Source organism: Ranitomeya imitator, chromosome 7, assembly GCF_032444005.1.
Source record: "Ranitomeya imitator isolate aRanImi1 chromosome 7, aRanImi1.pri, whole genome shotgun sequence".
Classification (NCBI taxonomy): Eukaryota; Metazoa; Chordata; class Amphibia; order Anura; family Dendrobatidae; genus Ranitomeya; species Ranitomeya imitator.
This window is the reverse complement of record NC_091288.1, coordinates 345043-370337: the sequence shown is the minus strand read 5'-3', so window position 1 is coordinate 370337 and position 25295 is coordinate 345043. Positions and strand designations below refer to the sequence as shown.

General features: G+C 45.4%; 2 protein-coding genes across 3 annotated transcripts in view; one reads left to right on the top strand and one right to left on the bottom strand.

The window, feature by feature from the left end:
* GPR39 (G protein-coupled receptor 39) overlaps positions 1–18752 on the top strand; it is a 104217-nt gene extending 85465 nt beyond the window's left edge. The window contains exon 2 of one of the 2 annotated variants that reach the window (XM_069732547.1): positions 18262–18752. In XM_069732547.1, the coding sequence (XP_069588648.1) occupies positions 18262–18752 (491 nt within the window). The remainder of the gene's footprint in view (positions 1–18261) is intronic. The other variant, XM_069732546.1, reaches the window with a different exon arrangement.
* Positions 18753–19266: 514 nt separating this feature from the next.
* LYPD1 (LY6/PLAUR domain containing 1) overlaps positions 19267–25295 on the bottom strand; it is a 108675-nt gene continuing 102646 nt past the window's right edge. Inside the window, exon 3 of the mRNA XM_069732548.1 lies at positions 19267–20022. Within this exon, the coding sequence (XP_069588649.1) occupies positions 19793–20022 (230 nt within the window). The 3' untranslated portion in view covers positions 19267–19792. The remainder of the gene's footprint in view (positions 20023–25295) is intronic.

Sequence of the window (25295 nt, the reverse complement as noted above, 5' to 3'; positions counted from 1 at the left end):
CTCCTCTTTCCTCCACTCATTACCTGTAGTAATGGCACCTGTTTAAACTTGTTATCAGTATAAAAAGACACCTGTGCACACCCTCAAACAGTCTGACTCCAAACTCCACTATGGTGAAGACCAAAGAGCTGTCAAAGGACACCAGAAACAAAATTGTAGCCCTGCACCAGGCTGGGAAGACTGAATCTGCAATAGTCAACCAGCTTGGAGTGAAGAAATCAACAGTGGGAGCAATAATTAGAAAATGGAAGACATACAAGACCACTGATAATCTCCCTCGATCTGGGGCTCCACGCAAAATCCCACCCCGTGGGGTCAGAATGATCACAAGAACGGTGAGCAAAAATCCCAGAACCATGCGGGGGGACCTAGTGAATGAACTGCAGAGAGCTGGGACCAATGTAACAAGGCCTACCATAAGTAACACACTACACCACCATGGACTCAGATCCTGCAGTGCCAGACGTGTCCCACTGCTTAAGCCAGTACATGTCCGGGCCCGTCTGAAGTTTGCTAGAGAGCATTTGGATGATCCAGAGGAGTTTTGGGAGAATGTCCTATGGTCTGATGAAACCAAACTGGAACTGTTTGGTAGAAACACAACTTGTCGTGTTTGGAGGAAAAAGAATACCGAGTTGCATCCATCAAACACCATACCTACTGTAAAGCATGGTGGTGGAAACATCATGCTTTGGGGCTGTTTCTCTGCAAAGGGGCCAGGACGACTGATCGGGGTACATGAAAGAATGAATGGGGCCATGTATCGTGAGATTTTGAGTGCAAACCTCCTTCCATCAGCAAGGGTATTGAAGATGAAACGTGGCTGGGTCTTTCAACATGATAATGATCCAAAGCACACCACCAGGGCAACGAAGGAGTGGCTTCGTAAGAATCATTTCAAGGTCCTGGAGTGGCCTAGCCAGTCTCCAGATCTCAACCCTATAGAAAACCTTTGGAGGGAGTTGAAAGTCCGTGTTGCCAAGCGAAAAGCCAAAAACATCACTGCTCTAGAGGAGATCTGCATGGAGGAATGGGCCAACATACCAACAACAGTGTGTGGCAACCTTGTGAAGACTTACAGAAAACGTTTGACCTCTGTCATTGCCAACAAAGGATATACAGTGGGGCAAAAAAGTATTTAGTCAGTCAGCAATAGTGCAAGTTCCACCACTTAAAAAGATGAGAGGCGTCTGTAATTTACATCATAGGTAGACCTCAACTATGGGAGACAAACTGAGAAAAAAAAATCCAGAAAATCACATTGTCTGTTTTTTTATCATTTTATTTGCATATTATGGTGGAAAATAAGTATTTGGTCAGAAACAAAATTTCATCTCAATACTTTGTAATATATCCTTTGTTGGCAATGACAGAGGTCAAACGTTTTCTGTAAGTCTTCACAAGGTTGCCACACACTGTTTTTGGTATGTTGGCCCATTCCTCCATGCAGATATCCTCTAGAGCAGTGATGTTTTTGGCTTTTCGCTTGGCAACACGGACTTTCAACTCCCTCCAAAGGTTTTCTATAGGGTTGAGATCTGAAGACTGGCTAGGCCACTCCAGGACCTTGAAATGCTTCTTACGAAGCCACTCCTTCGTTGCCCTGGCGGTGTGCTTTGGATCGTTGTCATGTTGAAAGACCCAGCCACGTTTCATCTTCAATGCCCTTGCTGATGGAAGGAGGTTTGCACTCAAAATCTCACGATACATGGCCCCATTCATTCTTTCATGTACCCGGATCAGTCGTCCTGGCCCCTTTGCAGAGAAACAGCCCCAAAGCATGATGTTTCCACCACCATGCTTTACAGTAGGTATGGTGTTTGATGGATGCAACTCAGTATTCTTTTTCCTCCAAACACGACAAGTTGTGTTTCTACCAAACAGTTCCAGTTTGGTTTCATCAGACCATAGGACATTCTCCCAAAACTCCTCTGGATCATCCAAATGCTCTCTAGCAAACTTCAGACGGGCCCGGACATGTACTGGCTTAAGGAGTGGGACACGTCTGGCACTGCAGGATCTGAGTCCATGGTGGCGTAGTGTGTTACTTATGGTAGGCCTTGTTACATTGGTCCCAGCTCTCTGCAGTTCATTCACTAGGTCCCCCCGCGTGGTTCTGGAATTTTTGCTCACCGTTCTTGTGATCATTCTGACCCCTCGGGGTGGGATTTTGCGTGGAGCCCCAGATCGAGGGAGATTATCAGTGGTCTTGTATGTCTTCCATTTTCTAATTATTGCTCCCACTGTTGATTTCTTCACTCCAAGCTGGATGGCTATTGCAGATTCAGTCTTCCCAGCCTGGTGCAGGGCTACAATTTTGTTTCTGGTGTCCTTTGACAGCTCTTTGGTCTTCACCATAGTGGAGTTTGGAGTCAGACTGTTTGAGGGTGTGCACAGGTGTCTTTTTATACTGATAACAAGTTTCAACAGGTGCCATTACTACAGGTAATGAGTGGAGGAAAGAGGAGACTCTTAAAGAAGAAGTTACAGGTCTGTGAGAGCCAGAAATCTTGATTGTTTGTTTCTGACCAAATACTTATTTTCCACCATAATATGCAAATAAAATGTTAAAAAAACAGACAATGTGATTTTCTGGATTTTTTTTTCTCAGTTTGTCTCCCATAGTTGAGGTCCACCTATGATGTAAATTACAGACGCCTCTCATCTTTTTAAGTGGTGGAACTTGCACTATTGCTGACTGACTAAATACTTTTTTGCCCCACTGTATATATATATAAACAAAAAGGGAAACAGCACAAAAAGATGTAAAAAAAAGAGGACTTTAATGCCCTGTCGAGTGGCAACATTTCGGATAAAACAAATTCTTTCTCATACTTATTTTTACTTGCTAATTCCTGGTTCTCCAGTTTTTCTCAGTCACTAGAGCAGAGCAGCAAATGGGGGGGGGGGGGGGGGGGGGGCCTGTGCTGGGTTGTTGACGGAAACAGGTTCAGTAATAGGGACACATACGGCAGCAGCAGCTCAGTATTGGGGTATCAGGTGCACAGGTACACATGATGAGAGCATTATACTGCCTCTGTACAAATCCCTAGTTAGACCGCACATGGAGTACTGTGTCCAGTTTTGGGCACCGGTGCTCAGGAAGGATATAATAGAACTAGGGAGAGTACAAAGGAGGGCAACAAAATTAATAAAGGGGATGGGAAAACTACAATACCCAGATAGATTAGCGAAATTAGGATTATTTAGTCTAGAAAAAAGACGACTGAGGGGCGATCTAATAACCATGTATAAGTATATAAGGGGACAATACAAATATCTCGCTGAGGATCTGTTTATACCAAGGAAGGTGACGGGCACAAGAGGGCATTCTTTGCGTCTGGAGGATAGAAGGTTTTTCCACCAACATAGAAGAGGATTCTTTACTGTTAGGGCAGTGAGAATCTGGAATTGCTTGCCTGAGGAGGTGGTGATGGCGAACTCAGTCGAGGGGTTCAAGAGAGGCCTGGATGTCTTCCTGGAGCAGAACAATATTGTATCATACAATTATTAGGTTCTGTAGAAGGACGTAGATCTGGGGATTTATTATGATGGAATATAGGCTGAACTGGATGGACAAATGTCTTTTTTTCGGCCTTACTAACTATGTTACTATGTGCAGTAATAGGGACACATACGGCAGCAGCAGCTCAGTATTGGGGTATCAGGTGCAGTAATAGGGACACATACGGCAGCAGTGGCTCAGTATTGGGGTATCAGGGGCAGTAATAGGGACACATACGGCAGCAGCGGCTCAGTATTGGGGTATCAGGTGCAGTAATAAGGACACATACGGCAGCAGCGGCTCAGTATTGGGGTATCAGGTGCAGTAATAGGACACATACGGCAGCAGAGGCTCAGTATTGGGGTATCAGGTGCAGTAATAGGACACATACGGCAGCAGAGGCTCAGTATTGGGGTATCAGGGGCAGTAATAGGACACATACGGCAGCAGAGGCTCAGTATCGGGGTATCAGGGGCAGTAATAGGACACATACGGCAGCAGAGGCTCAGTATTGGGGTATCAGGTGCAGTAATAGGGTCACATACGGCAGCGGCGGCTCAGTATTGGGGTATCAGGTGCAGTAATAAGGACACATACGGCAGCAGAGGCTCAGTATTGGGATATCAGGTGTAGTAATAAGGACACATACGGCAGCAGCGGCTCAGTATTGGGGTATCAGGTGCAGTAATAGGGACACATACGGCAGCAGAGGCTCAGTATTGGGATATCAGGTGCAGTAATAAGGACACATACGGCAGCAGCGGCTCAATATTGGGGTATCAGGTGTAGTAATAGGGACACATACGGCAGCAGAGGCTCAGTATTGGGGTATCAGGTGCAGTAATAAGGACACATACGGCAGCAGCGGCTCAGTATTGGGGTATCAGGGGCAGTAATAGGGACACATACGGCAGCAGAGGCTCAATATTGGGGTATCAGGTGTAGTAATAGGGACACATACGGCAGCAGTGGCTCAGTATTGGGGTATCTGGTGTAGTAACAAGGACACATACGGCAGCGGCGGCTCAGTATTGGGGTATCAGGTGTAGTAATAAACTCTCCCCGCTCCAATCTGTCCTGAATGCTGCAGCCAGGATCATATTCCTCACCAACCGTTACACCGATGCCTCTACCCTGTGCCAGTCATTACACTGGCTACCCATCCACTCCAGAATCCAGTACAAAACTACTACCCTCATCCACAAAGCACTCCATGGCTCAGCACCACCCTACATCTCCTCCCTGGTATCAGTCTACCACCCTACCCGTGCCCTCCGCTCCGCTAATGACCTCAGGTTAGCATCCTCAATAATCAGAACCTCCCACTCCCGTCTCCAAGACTTTACACGTGCTGCGCCGATTCTGTGGAATGCACTACCTAGGTTAATACGATTAATCCCCAATCCCCACAGTTTTAAGCGTGCCCTAAAAACTCATTTGTTCAGACTGGCCTACCGCCTCAATGCATTAACCTAACGATCCATGTGTGGCCTATTTATAATAAAAAAAAAAAAAAAAAGGTTCCTCGCATCATGTTCTCATACACTTTATGCAGTATTAGCCCTCTGTGTCTGTACTGCTACATACTTAGGCAGGTAACTGGTTCATGCAGCTTTACATGAACACCTGAGCCTTACACTATGGCCGGTCCGAATAACTAAAGCAATTGTTACCATCCACCTTTCGTGTCTCCCCTTTTCCTCATAGTTTGTAAGCTTGCGAGCAGGGCCCTCACTCCTCCTGGTATCTGTTTTGAACTGTATTTCTGTTATGCTGTAATGTTTATTGTCTGTACAAGTCCCCTCTATAATTTGTAAAGCGCTGTGGAATATGTTGGCGCTATATAAATAAAATTATTATTATTATTATTATTAGTAATAGGGACACATACGGCAGCGGCGGCTCAGTATTGGGGTATCAGGGGCAGTAATAGGGACACATACGGCAGCAGAGGCTCAGTATTGGGGTATCAGGTGTAGTAATAGGGACACATACGGCAGCAGAGGCTCAGTATTGGGGTATCAGGTGTAGTAATAGGGACACATACGGCAGCAGCGGCTCAGTATTGGGGTATCAGGTGTAGTAATAGGGACACATACGGCAGCAGAGGCTCAGTATTGGGGTATCAGGTGCAGTAATAGGGACACATACGGCAGCAGCGGCTCAGTATTGGGGTATCAGGTGTAGTAATAGGGACACATACGGCAGCAGAGGCTCAGTATTGGGATATCAGGTGCAGTAATAAGGACACATACGGCAGCGGCTCAATATTGGGGTATCAGGTGCAGTAATAAGGACACATACGGCAGCAGCGGCTCAGTATTGGGGTATCAGGTGTAGTAATAGGGACACATACGGCAGCGGCGGCTCAGTATTGGGGTATCAGGGGCAGTAATAGGGACACATACGGCAGCAGAGGCTCAATATTGGGGTATCAGGTGTAGTAATAGGGACACATACGGCAGCAGTGGCTCAGTATTGGGGTATCAGGTGTAGTAATAAGGACACATACGGCAGCGGCGGCTCAGTATTGGGGTATCAGGTGTAGTAATAGGGACACATACGGCAGCGGCGGCTCAGTATTGGGGTATCAGGGGCAGTAATAGGGACACATACGGCAGCAGCGGCTCAGTATTGGGGTATCAGGTGCAGTAATAGGGACACATACGGCAGCAGAGGCTCAGTATTGGGGTATCAGGTGCAGTAATAGGGACACATATGGCAGAGGCTCAGTATTGGGGTATCAGGTGCAGTAATAGGGACACATACGGCAGCAGAGGCTCAATATTGGGGTATCAGGTGTAGTAATAGGGACACATACGGCAGCAGTGGCTCAGTATTGGGGTATCAGGTGTAGTAATAAGGACACATACGGCAGCGGCGGCTCAGTATTGGGGTATCAGGTGTAGTAATAGGGACACATACGGCAGCGGCGGCTCAGTATTGGGGTATCAGGGGCAGTAATAGGGACACATACGGCAGCAGCGGCTCAGTATTGGGGTATCAGGGGCAGTAATAGGGACACATACGGCAGCAGAGGCTCAGTATTGGGGTATCAGGTGCAGTAATAGGGACACATATGGCAGAGGCTCAGTATTGGGGTATCAGGTGTAGTAATAGGGACACATACGGCAGCAGAGGCTCAGTATTGGGGTATCAGGTGCATTAATAGGGACACATACGGCAGCAGAGGCTCAGTATTGGGGTATCAGGTGCAGTAATAGGGACACATACGGCAGCAGAGGCTCAGTATTGGGGTATCAGGTGCATTAATAGGGACACATACGGCAGCAGCGGCTCAGTATTGGGGTATCAGGGGCAGTAATGGGGACACATACGGCAGCAGTGGCTCATTATTGGGGTATCAGGGGCAGTAATAGGGACACATACGGCAGCAGCGGCTCACTATTGGGGTATCAGGGGCAGCAATAGGGACACATACGGCAGCAGCGGCTCAGTATTGGGGTATCAGGTGCAGTAATAGGGACACATACGGCAGCGGCGGCTCAGTATTGGCGTATCAGGTGTAGTAATAGGGACACATACGGCAGAGGCTCAGTATTGGGGTATCAGGTGCAGTAATAGGGACACATACGGCAGCAGAGGCTCAGTATTGGGGTATCAGGTGCAGTAATAGGGACACATACGGCAGCAGCGGCTCAGTATTGGGGTATCAGGAGCAGTAATAGGGACAAATAGGGCAGCAGCGGCTCAGTATTGGGGTATCAGGGGCAGTAATAGGGACACATACGGCAGCAGAGGCTCAATATTGGGGTATCAGATTTAGTAATAGGGACACATACGGCAGCAGAGGCTCAGTATTGGGTTATCAGGTGCAGTAATAGGGACACATACGGCAGCAGCGGCTCAGTATTGGGGTATCAGGTGTAGTAATAAGGACACATAGGGCAGCAGAGGCTCAGTATTGGGGTATCAGGTGTAGTAATAAGGACACATACGGCAGCAGCTGCTCAGTATTGGGGTATCAGGTGCAGTAATAGGGACACATGGCAGCAGCGGCTCAGTATTGAGGTATCAGGTGCAGTAATAAGGACACATACGGCAGCAGCGGTTCAGTATTGGGGTACCAGGTGTAGTAATAGGGACACATACGGCAGCGGCTCAGTATTGGGGTATCAGGTGCAGTAATAGGGACACATACGGCAGCAGAGGCTCAGTATTGGGATATCAGGTGTAGTAATAGGGACACATACGGCAGCAGCGGCTCAGTATTGGGGTATCAGGTGCAGTAATAGGGACACATACGGCAGCAGAGGCTCAGTATTGGGATATTAGGTGTAGTAATAGGGACACATACGGCAGCAGCGGCTCAGTATTGGGGTATCAGGTGCAGTAATAGGGACACATACGGCAGCAGCGGCTCAGTATTGGGGTATCAGGTGCAGTAATAGGGACACATACGGCAGCAGCGGCTCAGTATTGGGGTATCAGGTGCAGTAATAAGGACACATACGGCAGCAGCGGCTCAGTATTGGGGTATCAGGTGTAGTAATAAGGACACATACGGCAGCAGCGGCTCAGTATTGGGATATCAGGTGCAGTAATAGGGACACATACGGCAGCAGCGGCTCAGTATTGGGGTATCAGGTGTAGTAATAAGGACACATACGGCAGCAGAGGCTCAGTATTGGGGTATCAGGTGCAGTAATAGGGACACATACGGCAGCAGAGGCTCAGTATTGGGGTATCAGGGGCAGTAATAGGGACACATACGGCAGCGGCGGCTCAGTATTGGGGTATCAGGTGTAGTAATAGGGACACATACGGCAGCGGCGGCTCAGTATTGGGGTATCAGGAGCAGTAATAGGGACACATACGGCAGCAGCGGCTCAGTATTGGGGTATCAGGTGCAGTAATAGGGACACATACGGCAGCAGAGGCTCAGTATTGGGGTATCAGGAGCAGTAATAGGGACACATACGGCAGCGGCGGCTCAGTATTGGGGTATCAGGGGCAGTAATAGGGACACATACGGCAGCAGAGGCTCAGTATTGGGGTATCAGGGGCAGTAATAGGGACACATACGGCAGCAGAGGCTCAGTATTGGGGTATCAGGTGCAGTAATAGGTTCACATACGGCAGCAGAGGCTCAGTATTGGGGTATCAGGTGTAGTAATAGGGACACATACGGCAGCGGCGGCTCAGTATTGGGATATCAGGTGTAGTAATAGGGACACATACGGCAGCAGCGGCTCAGTATTGGGGTATCAGGTGCAGTAATAGGGACACATACGGCAGCGGCGGCTCAGTATTGGGGTATCAGGTGCAGCAATAGGGACACATACGGCAGCAGCGGCTCAGTATTGGGGTATCAGGTGCAGTAATAGGGACACATACGGCAGCAGCGGCTCAGTATTGGGGTATCAGGAGCAGTAATAGGGACACATACGGCAGCGGCGGCTCAGTATTGGGGTATCAGGGGCAGTAATAGGGACACATACCTTCTTCTCCACGGTATTCACGGTGGAAAATGAAATGCTAGGTGAAATCCCAAGAAACAATGAAAACCCTATATTAAGGGTCACCAATCTAACCCAAGAAGAGGTGCGAAACCGGCTAAATAAGATTAAAATAGATAAATCTCCGGGTCCGGATGGCATACACCCACGAGTACTAAGAGAACTAAGTAATGTAATAGATAAACCATTATTTCTTATTTTTAGTGACTCTATAGCGACAGGGTCTGTTCCGCAGGACTGGCGCATAGCAAATGTGGTGCCAATATTCAAAAAGGGCTCTAAAAGTGAACCTGGAAATTATAGGCCAGTAAGTCTAACCTCTATTGTTGGTAAAATATTTGAAGGGTTTCTGAGGGATGTTATTCTGGATTATCTCAATGAGAATAACTGTTTAACTCCATATCAGCATGGGTTTATGAGAAATCGCTCCTGTCAAACCAATCTAATCAGTTTTTATGAAGAGGTAAGCTATAGACTGGACCACGGTGAGTCATTGGACGTGGTATATCTCGATTTTTCCAAAGCGTTTGATACCGTGCCGCACAAGAGGTTGGTACACAAAATGAGAATGCTTGGTCTGGGGGAAAATGTGTGTAAATGGGTTAGTAACTGGCTTAGTGATAGAAAGCAGAGGGTGGTTATAAATGGTATAGTCTCTAACTGGGTCGCTGTGACCAGTGGGGTACCGCAGGGGTCAGTATTGGTACCTGTTCTCTTCAACATATTCATTAATGATCTGGTAGAAGGTTTACACAGTAAAATATCGATATTTGCAGATGATACAAAACTATGTAAAGCAGTTAATACAAGAGAAGATAGTATTCTGCTACAGATGGATCTGGATAAGTTGGAAACTTGGGCTGAAAGGTGGCAGATGAGGTTTAACAATGATAAATGTAAGGTTATACACATGGGAAGAGGGAATCAATATCACCATTACACACTGAACGGGAAACCACTGGGTAAATCTGACAGGGAGAAGGACTTGGGGATCCTAGTTAATGATAAACTTACCTGGAGCAGCCAGTGCCAGGCAGCAGCTGCCAAGGCAAACAGGATCATGGGGTGCATTAAAAGAGGTCTGGATACACATGATGAGAGCATTATACTGCCTCTGTACAAATCCCTAGTTAGACCGCACATGGAGTACTGTGTCCAGTTTTGGGCACCGGTGCTCAGGAAGGATATAATGGAACTAGAGAGAGTACAAAGGAGGGCAACAAAATTAATAAAGGGGATGGGAGAACTACAATACCCAGATAGATTAGCGAAATTAGGATTATTTAGTCTAGAAAAAAGACGACTGAGGGGCGATCTAATAACCATGTATAAGTATATAAGGGGACAATACAAATATCTCGCTGAGGATCTGTTTATACCAAGGAAGGTGACGGGCACAAGGGGGCATTCTTTGCGTCTGGAGGAGAGAAGGTTTTTCCACCAACATAGAAGAGGATTCTTTACTGTTAGGGCAGTGAGAATCTGGAATTGCTTGCCTGAGGAGGTGGTGATGGCGAACTCAGTCGAGGGGTTCAAGAGAGGCCTGTATGTCTTCCTGGAGCAGAACAATATTGTATCATACAATTATTAGGTTCTGGAAACAGGAACACATGGGCTACTTGCACAGTGAACAAGTCTGTATGATCATGTTCACACACCACCAAGAAACCTGAAGACACAAAAGAGAATAGTAAAACCAAAAACACTCAGTTTGAAAAAATGTTGCAGTAATCCGCAAGTGCTAGTAAAAGATGTAAAAAACAGGGTATTTGGTTGATACGTTTTTTGCAAAAAATGTATACTAAGCTGCTCTACCAATCTTCACGGTATACCCTTATCAGAGCAGTCCTAACTAATGTATGCAATCCCTATCTGATGTATTTAAAAACCTGATCATCTGTATATAACCTGTGTGAACAGGGTTCAGAGAGGAAAAATCCATGTGTGCATACAGGGTAGAACAGCTTTTGTGTTATTAGGTTCTGTAGAAGGACGTAGATCTGGGGATTTATTATGATGGAATATAGGCTGAACTGGATGGACAAATGTCTTTTTTCGGCCTTACTAACTATGTTACTATGTTACATACGGCAGCAGAGGCTCAGTATTGGGGTATCAGGAGCAGTAATAGGGTCACATACAGCAGCAGCGGCTCAGTATTGGGGTATCAGGTGTAGTAATAGGGACACATACGGCAGCAGAGGCTCAGTATTGGGGTATCAGGGGCAGTAATGTGAGTTGATCCTTGAAGGAGAAGGAGTGGGGATTCTTAGCTGAGGCAAGACCCCACGCCCATCTAGGACTGTGGAAGCGAACGGGGCGAGACTTGAGCTGAGGACATATCTCGTCGTTCGTGAGATTGTTTTGGGATCCCTTGGACTAATTGTGGACTATTGCTTTGTAATCTACTCAGCCAAGAGAGCTTGGCTGAGTAGATTAGATTACACAAGAAGGAAAACACACAGCAAGTCAGCAGGATCTAGGAGCAACATGGCAGATGTGACAACCTACATGGTGAGCTGCAGCATGTGCTACATGTTCACAGATCGACCAGAAGAAGAATCCAATTTCACCTGTCAGAAGTGTAGACTAGTGGCCCTTTTAGAAGAAAAGGTGCGGGGTCTGGAAGAAAGAATAGCAACTTTGAAACTCATCAAAGAGAATGAAGACTTTCTAGACAGAACAGAAGCATCTCTACTGGTCACAGAAGGTGAAAAAAGTGTCAGAGAACCTCCAAAAGCAGATGAGTGGAAGCATGTGACCAAAAGAAGCAAGAAGACCATGGAGAAATCACCAACCACACAACTGAAGAACCGATATCAAATCTTTGTAGAGGATGAAGATGGCACACCTAAGAATGAAGCAATACCAGCAAGCAAAAAAGAAAAGGGCACACAGCAACAAGTGACAGCAAAAAGTACAGCCAAGAAGCAACGAAGAGTGGTGGTGGTGGGAGACTCACTACTGAGAGGCACAGAAGCAGCCATCTGCAGACCGGACATAACTGCAAGAGAAGTATGCTGCCTTCCAGGTGCGATGATCAAGGATGTGACCGATAGGATACCAAAGCTCTTCAGCTCCAAGGATGTCCACCCATTTCTTCTGATACATGTTGGCACCAATGACACGGCAAGGAAGGACCTACCGACAATCTGCAAGGACTTTGAAGAGTTGGGGAAGAAAGTAAAGGAACTGGATGCACAGGTAGTTTTTTCTTCTATCCTTCCAGTAGACGGGCATGGCACCAGGAGATGGAACAGGATCCTTGATGCAAACAACTGGCTAAGACGATGGTGCAGACAACAAGGATTCGGATTCCTGGACCACGGTGTGAATTACTGGTATGATGGACTCCTCGCCAGAGACGGACTACACCTCAACAAACCTGGGAAACACACATTCGCCAGAAGACTCGCTACACTCATCAGGAGGGCGTTAAACTAGAAGAAGAGGGGACGGGAAGAAAAACATTAGACTCGAACAAAGACGACCCAGGAAAACATACTCTGAAGGGAGGTAAGAACATTTCTAAAACAATCCACAGTGAGGAGATTGGAACAAAACAAAATCCTCTAAACTGCATGCTCGCAAACGCCAGAAGCCTGACAAACAAGATGGAAGAACTAGAAGCAGAAATATCTACAGGTAACTTTGACATAGTGGGAATAACCGAGACATGGTTAGATGAAAGCTATGACTGGGCAGTCAACTTACAGGGTTACAGTCTGTTTAGAAAGGATCGTAAAAATCGGAGAGGAGGAGGGGTTTGTCTCTATGTAAAGTCTTGTCTAAAGTCCACTTTAAGGGAGGATATTAGCGAAGGGAATGAGGATGTCGAGTCCATATGGGTTGAAATTCATGGAGGGAAAAATGGTAACAAAATTCTCATTGGGGTCTGTTACAAACCCCCAAATATAACAGAAAGCATGGAAAGTCTACTTCTAAAGCAGATAGATGAAGCTGCAACCCATAATGAGGTCCTGGTTATGGGGGACTTTAACTACCCGGATATTAACTGGGAAACAGAAACCTGTGAAACCCATAAAGGCAACAGGTTTCTGCTAATAACCAAGAAAAATTATCTTTCACAATTGGTGCAGAATCCAACCAGAGGAGCAGCACTTTTAGACCTAATACTATCTAATAGACCTGACAGAATAACAAATCTGCAGGTGGTCGGGCATTTAGGAAATAGCGACCACAATATTGTGCAGTTTCACCTGTCTTTCACTAGGGGGACTTGTCAGGGAGTCACAAAAACATTGAACTTTAGGAAGGCAAAGTTTGAACAGCTTAGAGATGCCCTTAATCTGGTAGACTGGGACAATATCCTCAGAAATAAGAATACAGATAATAAATGGGAAATGTTTAAGAACATCCTAAATAGGCAGTGTAAGCGGTTTATACCTTGTGGGAATAAAAGGACTAGAAATAGGAAAAACCCAATGTGGCTAAACAAAGAAGTAAGACAGGCAATTAACAGTAAAAAGAAAGCATTTGCACTACTAAAGCAGGATGGCACCATTGAAGCTCTAAAAAACTATAGGGAGAAAAATACTTTATCTAAAAAACTAATTAAAGCTGCCAAAAAGGAAACAGAGAAGCACATTGCTAAGGAGAGTAAAACTAATCCCAAACTGTTCTTCAACTATATCAATAGTAAAAGAATAAAAACTGAAAATGTAGGCCCCTTAAAAAATAGTGAGGAAAGAATGGTTGTAGATGACGAGGAAAAAGCTAACATATTAAACACCTTCTTCTCCACGGTATTCACGGTGGAAAATGAAATGCTAGGTGAAATCCCAAGAAACAATGAAAACCATATATTAAGGGTCACCAATCTAACCCAAGAAGAGGTGCGAAACCGGCTAAATAAGATTAAAATAGATAAATCTCCGGGTCCGGATGGCATACACCCACGAGTACTAAGAGAACTAAGTAATGTAATAGATAAACCATTATTTCTTATTTTTAGTGACTCTATAGCGACAGGGTCTGTTCCGCAGGACTGGCGCATAGCAAATGTGGTGCCAATATTCAAAAAGGGCTCTAAAAGTGAACCTGGAAATTATAGGCCAGTAAGTCTAACCTCTATTGTTGGTAAAATATTTGAAGGGTTTCTAAGGGATGTTATTCTGGATTATCTCAATGAGAATAACTGTTTAACTCCATATCAGCATGGGTTTATGAGAAATCGCTCCTGTCAAACCAATCTAATCAGTTTTTATGAAGAGGTAAGCTATAGACTGGACCACGGTGAGTCATTGGACGTGGTATATCTCGATTTTTCCAAAGCGTTTGATACCGTGCCGCACAAGAGGTTGGTACACAAAATGAGAATGCTTGGTCTGGGGGAAATTGTGTGTAAATGGGTTAGTAACTGGCTTAGTGATAGAAAGCAGAGGGTGGTTATAAATGGTATAGTCTCTAACTGGGTCGCTGTGACCAGTGGGGTACCGCAGGGGTCAGTATTGGGACCTGTTCTCTTCAACATATTCATTAATGATCTGGTAGAAGGTTTACACAGTAAAATATCGATATTTGCAGATGATACAAAACTATGTAAAGCAGTTAATACAAGAGAAGATAGTATTCTGCTACAGATGGATCTGGATAAGTTGGAAACTTGGGCTGAAAGGTGGCAGATGAGGTTTAACAATGATAAATGTAAGGTTATACACATGGGAAGAGGGAATCAATATCACCATTACACACTGAACGGGAAACCACTGGGTAAATCTGACAGGGAGAAGGACTTGGGGATCCTAGTTAATGATAAACTTACCTGGAGCAGCCAGTGCCAGGCAGCAGCTGCCAAGGCAAACAGGATCATGGGGTGCATTAAAAGAGGTCTGGATACACATGATGAGAGCATTATACTGCCTCTGTACAAATCCCTAGTTAGACCGCACATGGAGTACTGTGTCCAGTTTTGGGCACCGGTGCTCAGGAAGGATATAATGGAACTAGAGAGAGTACAAAGGAGGGCAACAAAATTAATAAAGGGGATGGGAGAACTACAATACCCAGATAGATTAGCGAAATTAGGATTATTTAGTCTAGAAAAAAGACGACTGAGGGGCGATCTAATAACCATGTATAAGTATATAAGGGGACAATACAAATATCTCGCTGAGGATCTGTTTATACCAAGGAAGGTGACGGGCACAAGGGGGCATTCTTTGCGTCTGGAGGAGAGAAGGTTTTTCCACCAACATAGAAGAGGATTCTTTACTGTTAGGGCAGTGAGAATCTGGAATTGCTTGCCTGAGGAGGTGGTGATGGCGAACTCAGTCGAGGGGTTCAAGAGAGGCCTGGATGTCTTCCTGGAGCAGAACAATATTGTATCATACAATTATTAGGTTCTGTAGAAGGACGTAGATCTGGGTATTTATTATGATGGAATATAGGCTGAACTGGATGGACAAATGTCTTTTTTCGGCCTTACTAACTATGTTACTATGTTACTATGTTACTAGTAATAGGGACACATACGGCAGCAGCGGGTCAGTATTGGGGTATCAGGGGCAGTAATAAGGACACATACGGCAGCAGCGGCTCAGTATTGGGGTATCAGGTGCAGTAATAGGGACACATACGGCAGCGGCGGCTCAGCATTGGGGTATCAGGTGTAGTAATAGGGACACATACGGCAGCAGCGGCTCAGTATTGGGATATCAGGTGTAGTAATAGGGACACATACGGCAGCGGCGGCTCAGTATTGGGGTATCAGGTGCAGTAATAGGGACACATACGGCAGCAGCGGCTCAGTATTGGGATATCAGGTGCAGTAATATGGACACATACGGCAGCGGCGGCTCAGTATTGGGGTATCAGGTGCAGTAATAGGGACACATACGGCAGCAGTGGCTCAGTATTGGGGTATCAGGGGCAGTAATAAGGACACATATGGCAGCAGAGGCTCAGTATTGGGGTATCAGGTGCAGTAATAGGGACACATACGGCAGCAGCGGCTCAGTATTGGGGTATCAGGAGCAGTAATAGGGACACATACGGCAGCGGCGGCTCAGTATTGGGGTATCAGGGGCAGTAATAGGGACACATACGGCAGCAGAGGCTCAGTATTGGGGTATCAGGAGCAGTAATAGGGACACATACAGCAGCAGCGGCTCAGTATTGGGGTATAAGCAGGATGAAGAGTTTGTGCAGGTTGGGAAAAGATGGTGATGGCTGGAATATGAGAAGTTAGATATGTCTTTGTTGTATTCCCTGCAGGTGAGTTGTTGCTGGAAGAAGTTGTCATGTCGTTCTGGGTCAGATGGAAAAGACGGCAAAAATGAACGATTCCATCAGAAAAGACGTCAGCGGTCAGACATTATCTGTAACTGTGCTGTGATCTCTTTTGCCTCTTTCACACTTGCGCCGGTACGGGTCTGTCGCTATACGTTGTGAAATTTGTGCACGACGTGGGCAGCGGATGCAGTTTTCAACGCATCCGCTGCCCATTCTGATGTCCGGGGAGGAGGGGGCGGAGTTTCGGCTGCCCATGCACGGTAGAAAATGGCGGACGCGACAGACAAAAAAAGTTCACTTGAACATTTTTTCTTGCTGACGGTCCGCCAAAACACGACGGATCCGTTGCACGATGGACGCGACGTGTGGCCATCCGTCACTAATGCAAGTCTGTGGGAAAAAAATGCATCCTGAGAGCACATTTTAAGGATCCGTTTTTTTCCCAAAAGACGGATTTCAACGGATGCCAAACGACGCAAGTGTGAAAGAGGCCTTATATATTCTGTAGGACTGGTATGTACCACTGACCATATGGCGGTAATATCCATATTGGTCGTTATATAGTGATTATCTTCAGTAACAGCGCGGTCATCTGCTGAGGTTCTCCTCCACTATTAGGGCGCATCACCGAGTTGTAATCAAGGTTTCCTGGTTAGGGGCCCACTCAGAAGCTCCGCCCCCCCGGACCAAAACCCTAGCTACGCCTCTGTCCAGAGTGATCATGGGCCTCTTGGCTGCATCTCTGATCAGTCTTCTCCTTGTCTGAGATGAAAGTTTAGAGGGACGGCCGGGTCTTGGTAGATTTGCAGTGGTATGATACTCCTTCCATTTCAATATGATCGCTTGCACAGTGCTCCTTGGGATGTTTAGAGTTTGGAAATCATTTTGTATCCAAATCCGGCTTTAAACTTCTCTACAACAGTATCACGGAGCTGCCTGTTGTGTTCCTTGGTCTTCATGATGCTCTCTGTGCTTCACACAGAACCCTGAGACTATCACAGAGCAGGAGCATTTATACGGAGACTTGATTACACACAGGTGGATTATATTTATCATCATTAGGCATTTAGGACAACATTGGATCATTCAGAGATCCACAATGAACTTCTGCACTGAAAGTAAAGGGGCCAAATTATATTGTATGCCACACTTTTCAGTTTTTGAATTTCCACAAAAATTTCAAATAACCAATAAATTTTGTTCAACTTCACAACTGTGTTCCACTTGTTGTTGATTCTTCACCAAAAATTTACATTTGGTATCTTTATGTTTGAAGGAGGATATGTGGGAAAAGGCTGAAAAGTTCCAGGGAGCCGAATACTTTCGCAAGGCTCTAAGTGTGACAAACATGCAAAAGAATAGGATATCAGGAAGGGCATGCACACTTTCATGCAATTGCATACAGCACAGAAACTACTGCAAAACTTGCTAAATACACTAAAAAATGAGCAAAAATAAAAACAAATAAGAAGGCTTGCAATTTACACAGAAAAGGGATAGTTTCTCTTGGCACCTGATAACCTGCAGCTGCATGAACTTCACTAAGATGGTAAAATGTCCTCCACCAAGCGGGAACCAGATGTACAATAAACATGAGGAAGGGCACAGCGTAGATGTGTGGTAATGGATTATAGGGTGACCTATCATGTACAGTGAAATCTTCCGCCGCTCTAATGGATATTGCTTTTATTCTGAAGACTTCATTTCAGATGCACGTTCCTGGTTTATCTAAGAAATAATCAATAAGAAGAGTTTTTGTGCGGCTTCACTGCTCTAGGACAAGTGGCATGCCTGCCGCCCTCCTCCTCACAGCACAATGAGAACGCAGCCAAGCGACTCTGATCAATAAACATTATTTTTACAATCTATTCCAGCTACACCAGCAATGGAATTGATGCCACATAATGACCCTGTCAAGGTGACTGCACCCGTTGCCTGAGCCACATCCTCCACCATGATTTACTGTACCTGGGAACAAGAAGTCAGCGCCACCATACTGATATTTTTGTCTTCTCTTTACAGGTCTCATAGTTCTGACTCTTACTCTTTGCTGGATGCCCAACCAGGTCCTTCGCATCATGGCAGCCAGCACACCCAAGCAGGAATGGACTGTCCACTACTTCCAAGCCTATATGACGCTGCTTCCAGTGGCGGACACTTTTTTTTACCTCAGCTCTGTTGTGAATCCTCTTTTGTACAACATTTCTTCAAAACAATTCCGAGATGTGTTCCTTCAGGTCCTTCACTGTCACTTGACACTGGAGCATATCAACATAGAAAAGCTTCGCAGAGCTCATCTCCACTCTGCTGCCAGCAGTACCAACTACAAGCGGCCGCTGGTCTCCATGTCCTTGAAAAGAAACAGCACAGCCACTGGACAGAATTCACGCCAGACTTTCAGCCTTCCTGGACAGGAGAAAAGCCTGGTAACAATGACTTCTCAACATGGTCACACAGGAGGAACAATGCAGGCAACATCTGGAAGGAACGGCGTTTATGAAAGTGAAATCTAAGGCATTCAGATTCACACACAGAGTTCCATCAAAGGACACACAACTATCCAGACAGTTACTTGAAGCAACCTATTTGTGCTTTTATTGTTATTACATTTGATTTGTAGCGCTATCATGTTCTGTAGTCAGGTACAGGGCAAGAGTGAAGCTAAGAAGAGTATTACACAACACAGACATTGGGAGAGATACAATATGGTGGAAGGGGGCGTGGGCAGGAAATAACATGGTGGAAATGTGCATGAGGAGACATACAAAATTATGGTAGTGAGTGAGATGTTTACAACATGGCAAAAAAGACCACGAGGAGACAATACGGTGGGAAGAAGTAAGAAAGCACATACAATATGGGGCATAAGGAGACATTTAATATGTTGGGAAAATAAATGGTGAGAGGGGGGCATGAGACAATGTGGTGGAAAGTATGAGGAGACACATTAAGGTGTGATCTGGCATGGGGAGTTATTGCCGTGTGTTAGGAATGACAAGACACAAACATTGTACTCGGTCTCTAATAAACTGTCTTCATTCTCTTTTGCGGATTTATTTATTTGGTGCAATATAAACAGTGAAAGGAGATATGTCGTAGGCGAGAGGTATGAGGTAGATAGGTACGTATGAACATCCTCACCTTCTGCTTAAACATGGGGGAAGCATGAGAATTCTGCATGAAGGCTGATATTGGGCGTCATGGGTGTGTTTGGGTTAGGGTTGTGGAGGTCACTCGACTGGAAGTGGTTTCCTGCTCAGAATTGTAGTATATGCAGACAGAATACAGTTGGAGATGTCTACACAACTCAAGTGACGGCAGAGGGACCCACTCAGAGGAACAGCACAAGGCTTCTTTAAGAAGCTGCTTTGATCCACAAGTTTCTCAGATTTTCTTTAAGTGCATTTTGTCAGAACAATTTCAGAAATCAAACCCTAATCAGAAAATATAAGAAAATACATTTTTGGTAACCTGTTGAATTTGCCTAGGAAACAAACCAACAAAAATGGAGCCTCCCAACCGGGAAATCCTAGCAAGAGTATTTACATAGTGGCTACAGCAGTTCTGCTAACATAAGCAGTGACAGGGGCACCATTGGGGCCCCCAAACGATGAGCTACAGCCGTATTCCTGCTCTTCTTGGACCGAGGACCATTGCACAAAGAGGTGTCACAGCAGCTGATACAAACTGAATTGACTTTGCCTGGGGTGCAGAAAGACTGGTATCCAGCGGAGGCGATGAGACAGGCGGCTGAAGAAGCACATGACTTACGATAAAATATCCCTGAAAAACAAGAACAAGCAATTACTGGTTGATCAGAGAAACCATCATCTGTGAAATGAACTATTGATATTCTGGAATCGCAGCCTTGCTGCATCGAGCCAAAGGAACCTCCTCATGATTGCTCCATAATCAGCATAATGTGCCAAGAAAACCCACAAAACTATTAAGAACGTTGTCTCAAGGTCACATGATGCCAGCAAGAGCAAGAAAGTGGACAACCAAAAAACAGAGGCTCCCATAGACCACCAATGACAATCTGCCGCAATGTTGTATACACGCAGTTCTATTCATTCAACACATACTGGCAAAGAATAGGGTCTCCACACAACCGCACTACATGGAAACTGATGGCCCCACCACAAATGTTAGGGTGATTGCTTCTCACTAAATTAGAATATCATCAAAAAGTTAATTTATTTCAGTTTTTCAATAAAAAAAAATGAAACTCCTATATTATGTAGTCATTAGCAGGGCCGGCTCCAGATTTTTGAGGGCCCCGGGCGGAAGAGTCTCAGTGGGCCCCCCTTTAACACATACCACGATTCATGATGCACATCTGTGCAGAGAAATATAGGTATAGTACAATGCCAGATTTCACTTCTTACATGAGTGATAGCTATTGTAAATTCTACCATACCATACAGCAGAGGGGCTTTATATAAGTCAACCCCTTCTATGCCAATTTTTGTGATATACTCCCTCTTCCTCAGTTACCAGTAGGCATTTTATTGTTAGCTGAACTTGCTGCAAAGAAAAAACTGCATACATTAAATATGACAATTTTTTTTAATGGAAAAATGTTTAAAGTTAAAATTAGAAAGTATTAACGTAGAACATTTGTAAAAGTGCAAAATGTGTACCATATAGCACAGCCACATAGTATATAACACAGACATGTAGTATATAACACAGCCACATAGTATATAACACAGCCCATGTAGTATATAGCACAGCCATGTAGTATATAGCACAGCTCACATAGTATATAACAGTCCACGTAGCATACAACACAGCCCACATAGTATATAGCACAGCCATGTAGTATATAGCACAGCTCACGTCTTATATAACAAAGTCCATATAGTATATAGTACAGCCCACGAAGTACATAACACAGCCCACGCAGTATATAACACAGCCCATGTAGTATATAACACAGCCCACGTAGTATATAGCACAGCCCACATACTATATAGCACAGCTCACATAGCATATAACACAGCCCATGTAGTATATAACACAGCCACATAGTATATAACAGCCCACGCAGTATATAACACAGCCCACGTACTGTTGTGAATTCTGCTTTTGGGCTCCCTCCGGTGGTTGTAGGTGATAATGCAGTTGTCCCTGGGCTGCAGTCCTGGACAGGTGTATCTGCTGATTGCAATTCTGACTGGGGTATTTAGGTTTGCAGGACTCATTAGTCCTTGCCAGTTGTCAATGGTTCTTGGGAGGTTTTGGACCTCTGTCTGTTTCTCCTGCTTAGGTGCCAATTCAGCAAAGATAAGTGTCTGTTTCTTTTTCTATGGCACACATGCTGTGTGCTTGTTTTTTGATTGTATTTCTGCTCTGAGTGTAGGATTCTCTGGAGTTGCAGATATACGTTCCACGTCTTTAGTTAGATGGAGGAATTTTTGTATAATCTGCTGTGGAAATTTTTGGAAGGGTTTTAATACTGACCGCACAGAAGTCTGTCCTATCCTTTCCTATTTTAGCTAGAGTGGCCTCTTGTGTGAAATCCTGTTTTCTGCCTGTGTGTGTCTTTCCTCTCCTACTCACAGCCAATATTTGTGGGGGGCTGCCTATCCTTTGGGGTTCTGCTCTGAGGCAAGCTAGTATTCCTATTTCCATCTTTAGGGGTATTTAGTCCTCCGGCTGTGACGAGGTGTCTAGGGTTTGTTAGGCACACACCACGGCTACTTCTAGTTGCGGTGTTAAGATCAGGATTTGCGGTCAGTACAGTTACCACCTACTCCAGTGAAAGTTTTCATGCTGCTCCAAGGTCACCGGATCATAACAACGTACTATATAACACAGCCCACGTACTATATAACACAGCCCACATACTATATAACACAGCCCACGTAGTATATAGCTCAGCCCAAGTAGTATATAGCACAGCCCACCTAGTATGTAGCACAGGCCACGTAGTATATAACACGGCCAAGTAGTGTAGTATATTCAGACAGTAGTCTCCAAGTAACAAGTCCCAGCATCACTCTCACTCAGATGCCATACTGTAGGTCTGTAGGACTACAAGTCCCAGTAATGCTAAGATACCACATTGTAGGACTAGTCTACAAGTCCCAGACAGTACTGTCTTGCACAGAGGCCATCCATTCCCGCCACCTGTCTCCGTGGCCCATACCTTGTCCTCCCAGCCAGGCTCTGCATCCCCCCGCAATGCTTTGCTCCAGGAAGGAAGACTGCTTCACTGTCACCGTCACGGACACAGGTGCTGCACTGCTGCTTGTCTTTCAGCTTGGTGACGCGCGGCTCATTCTCCGGCACTGGACAGTTGGACTCCGCACGGTGCTGGACGATCCCAGGACAGACCTCTGAGCTCTTAGGATCATGAGCTCGTCCTCACTCTCACCTGGAAGTGACGACACAGACCGGAAGTCACTCTGCGTATCCATGGTGAGATTGAGGACTTGGACGGAGTATTTTAATCAATGACGACGTGTCATGTGGCTCTCCAGCACCTGCAAAACTCCCAGAGCCCTGTGCCGCCTGCTGCCGGGGATGTGCTCCGAGTCCTGGGAGTTGTAGTGTGCAATACAGGGGATGTAGTCTGGCTGCAGGGGCCCCCCAGGACTCCTCAGTGTCGTACCTTAAATGGGCCCCCCGTCTCGCCAGGGCCCCGACACTTGCCCCAGTGCTGACGCCGGCCCTGGTCATTACACACAGAGTGATCTATTTCACGTGTTTATTTCTGTTATTGTTGATAATTATGGCTTACAGCCAATGAAAACCTAAAAGTCATTATCTCAGTAAATTAGAATAATTAACAAAAAACATCTGCAAAGGCTTCCTCAGCATTTATAAAGGTCCCTTAGTCGTTTCAGTAGCTCCACAATAATGGACAAGACTGCGGACTTGACAGATGTTCATAAGGCAGTCATTGACACACTCCACAAGGAGGGGAAGCCACACAAGGTCATTGGTAAAGAAGCTGGCTGTTCACACAGTGCTGTATCCAAGCATATTAATGGAAAGTGGAGTGGAAGGAAAGTGCACAGGCAACCGGGATAACTGCAGCCTGGAAAGGATTGTTAAGAAAAGGCCATTCAGAAATGTGGGGGAGATTCACAAGGAGTGGACTGCTGCTGGAGTCATTGCTTCAAGATCCACCACACACAGACGTATCCAGGACATGGGCGACAAGTGTCACATTCCTTGTGTCCGGCCACTCATGACCAATAGACAATGCCAGAAGCGTCTTACCTGGGCCAAGGAGAAGAAGAACTGGACTGTTGCCAATGGTCCATGGTGTTGTTTTCGGATTAAACTACATTTTGCATTTAATTTGGAAATCAAGGTCCCAGAGTCTGGAGGAAGAGTGGAGGCCACAATCCAAGCTGCTGGAGGTCTAGTGTGAAGTCTCCACAATCAGTGATGGTTTGGGGAGCCATATCATCTGCTGGTGTAGGTCCACTGTGTTTTATAAAGACCAAAGTCAGCGCAGCCGTTTATCAGGAGATTTTAGAGCACTTCATGCTTCCCTCTGCCGACAAGCTTTTTGGAGATGGAAATTTCATTCTCCAGCAGGACTTGGCCCCTGTCCACACGGCCAAAAGTACCAATACCTGGTGTAAAAACAACAGTATCAGTGGGCTTGATTGGCAGCAAACTCGCCTGACCTTAATCCCATAGAGAATGTATGTGTATTGTCAGGAGGAAGATGAGAGACACCAGACCCAACACTGCAGACGAGCTGAAGGCTGCTATCAAAGCAACCTGGGCTTCCATAACCCCTCAGCAGTGCCACAGGCTGAATGCCTCCATGCCACGCTGCACTGATGCAGTAATTGATGCAAAAGGAGCCCGACCAACTATTGAGTGCATATATCTGAACATACATTTCAGTAGGCCAACATTTCCGATTTTACACTCATTTTTCAAGCTGGTGTTATAAAGTATTCTAGTTTACTGAGATAATGACTTTTGGGTTTTTAGTGGTTGTAAGCCATAATCATCAACATTAACAGAAATAAACATTTGAAATAGATCACTCTGTGTGTAATGACTCTATACGAGTTTCACTTTTTGTACTGAAGAACTGAAATAAATTAACTTTTTGATGATATTCTAATTTAGTGAGAAGCCCCTGTAGATGTATGGGGGGTCAGGTGTTGCATTACTTAGTCTGCAGAGCAGTTGTAACATTTGGAGAAAATTTATTCTGCAATAAAATGGTTCTCATTTTCCAAATCTGATGATGGTGAAACTAAAAGCCCCCAAGAAACTATATGGGGACCAGCACAAGGTACACTTCCCCAGTCTGCCTCCGATTCTCCACTCCCAGTTCTTGGCACTGGTTTAAACATAATGGAAGCCACAAAATGAAGATACATGAGGTCGTTACTAGGTTCTTTCTGAGTGTTCACCAAGACGCATAACAATGAAACTTGGCGGAAGAGAACCATGAAGAACTTGGCGGCTATAAGCACGGAGATAAAGCGGACGCCTCCTCCTAGGTTACCATCAAACAGGAAAGATTTCAGAAACTAGTAAAACCTAACAAAGCATCACAGGTCTAGAGCAGGGGACACAAAGAGAGAGGCATCTTCTTCTAGGACATTTAGGCCATATCTAAAGTACCGTATCCATCCCTAACCCTCCACTATACCGCCCTCTAATGGGGTGTTCACACAGGGGCTTTTGGTGAGGATTTAGAAAAACAATATTTTAATGGGGCAAAGCTCCAATCGTGCACTCAGTGTAGGTTTTCTCACGTTGCTTTGGGCATTATCCATTTAAGGAGCCCACTCTCTATTGCATTATGGAGATGCAGGCTCCTGACGTTCAGAACGCCCAATATCCCAATTTCTCCTTCAACCAAAAGAGAATTAACAGATTCTTCTCGGAGGGGGTTTACTTTTTCCCTTTAATAATGCTGCTCAATCACAGGCAGAATGCGTCACACAAGGGGGGAAAAAAGCAAACGTCCACAGAGAATGTCAGAACAGGTATTTTCAGAGTGATCTGGTGAGAATTTACAAGAGGAATAAGGGGTGCACTGCTATCACAAATATATCATCATATAC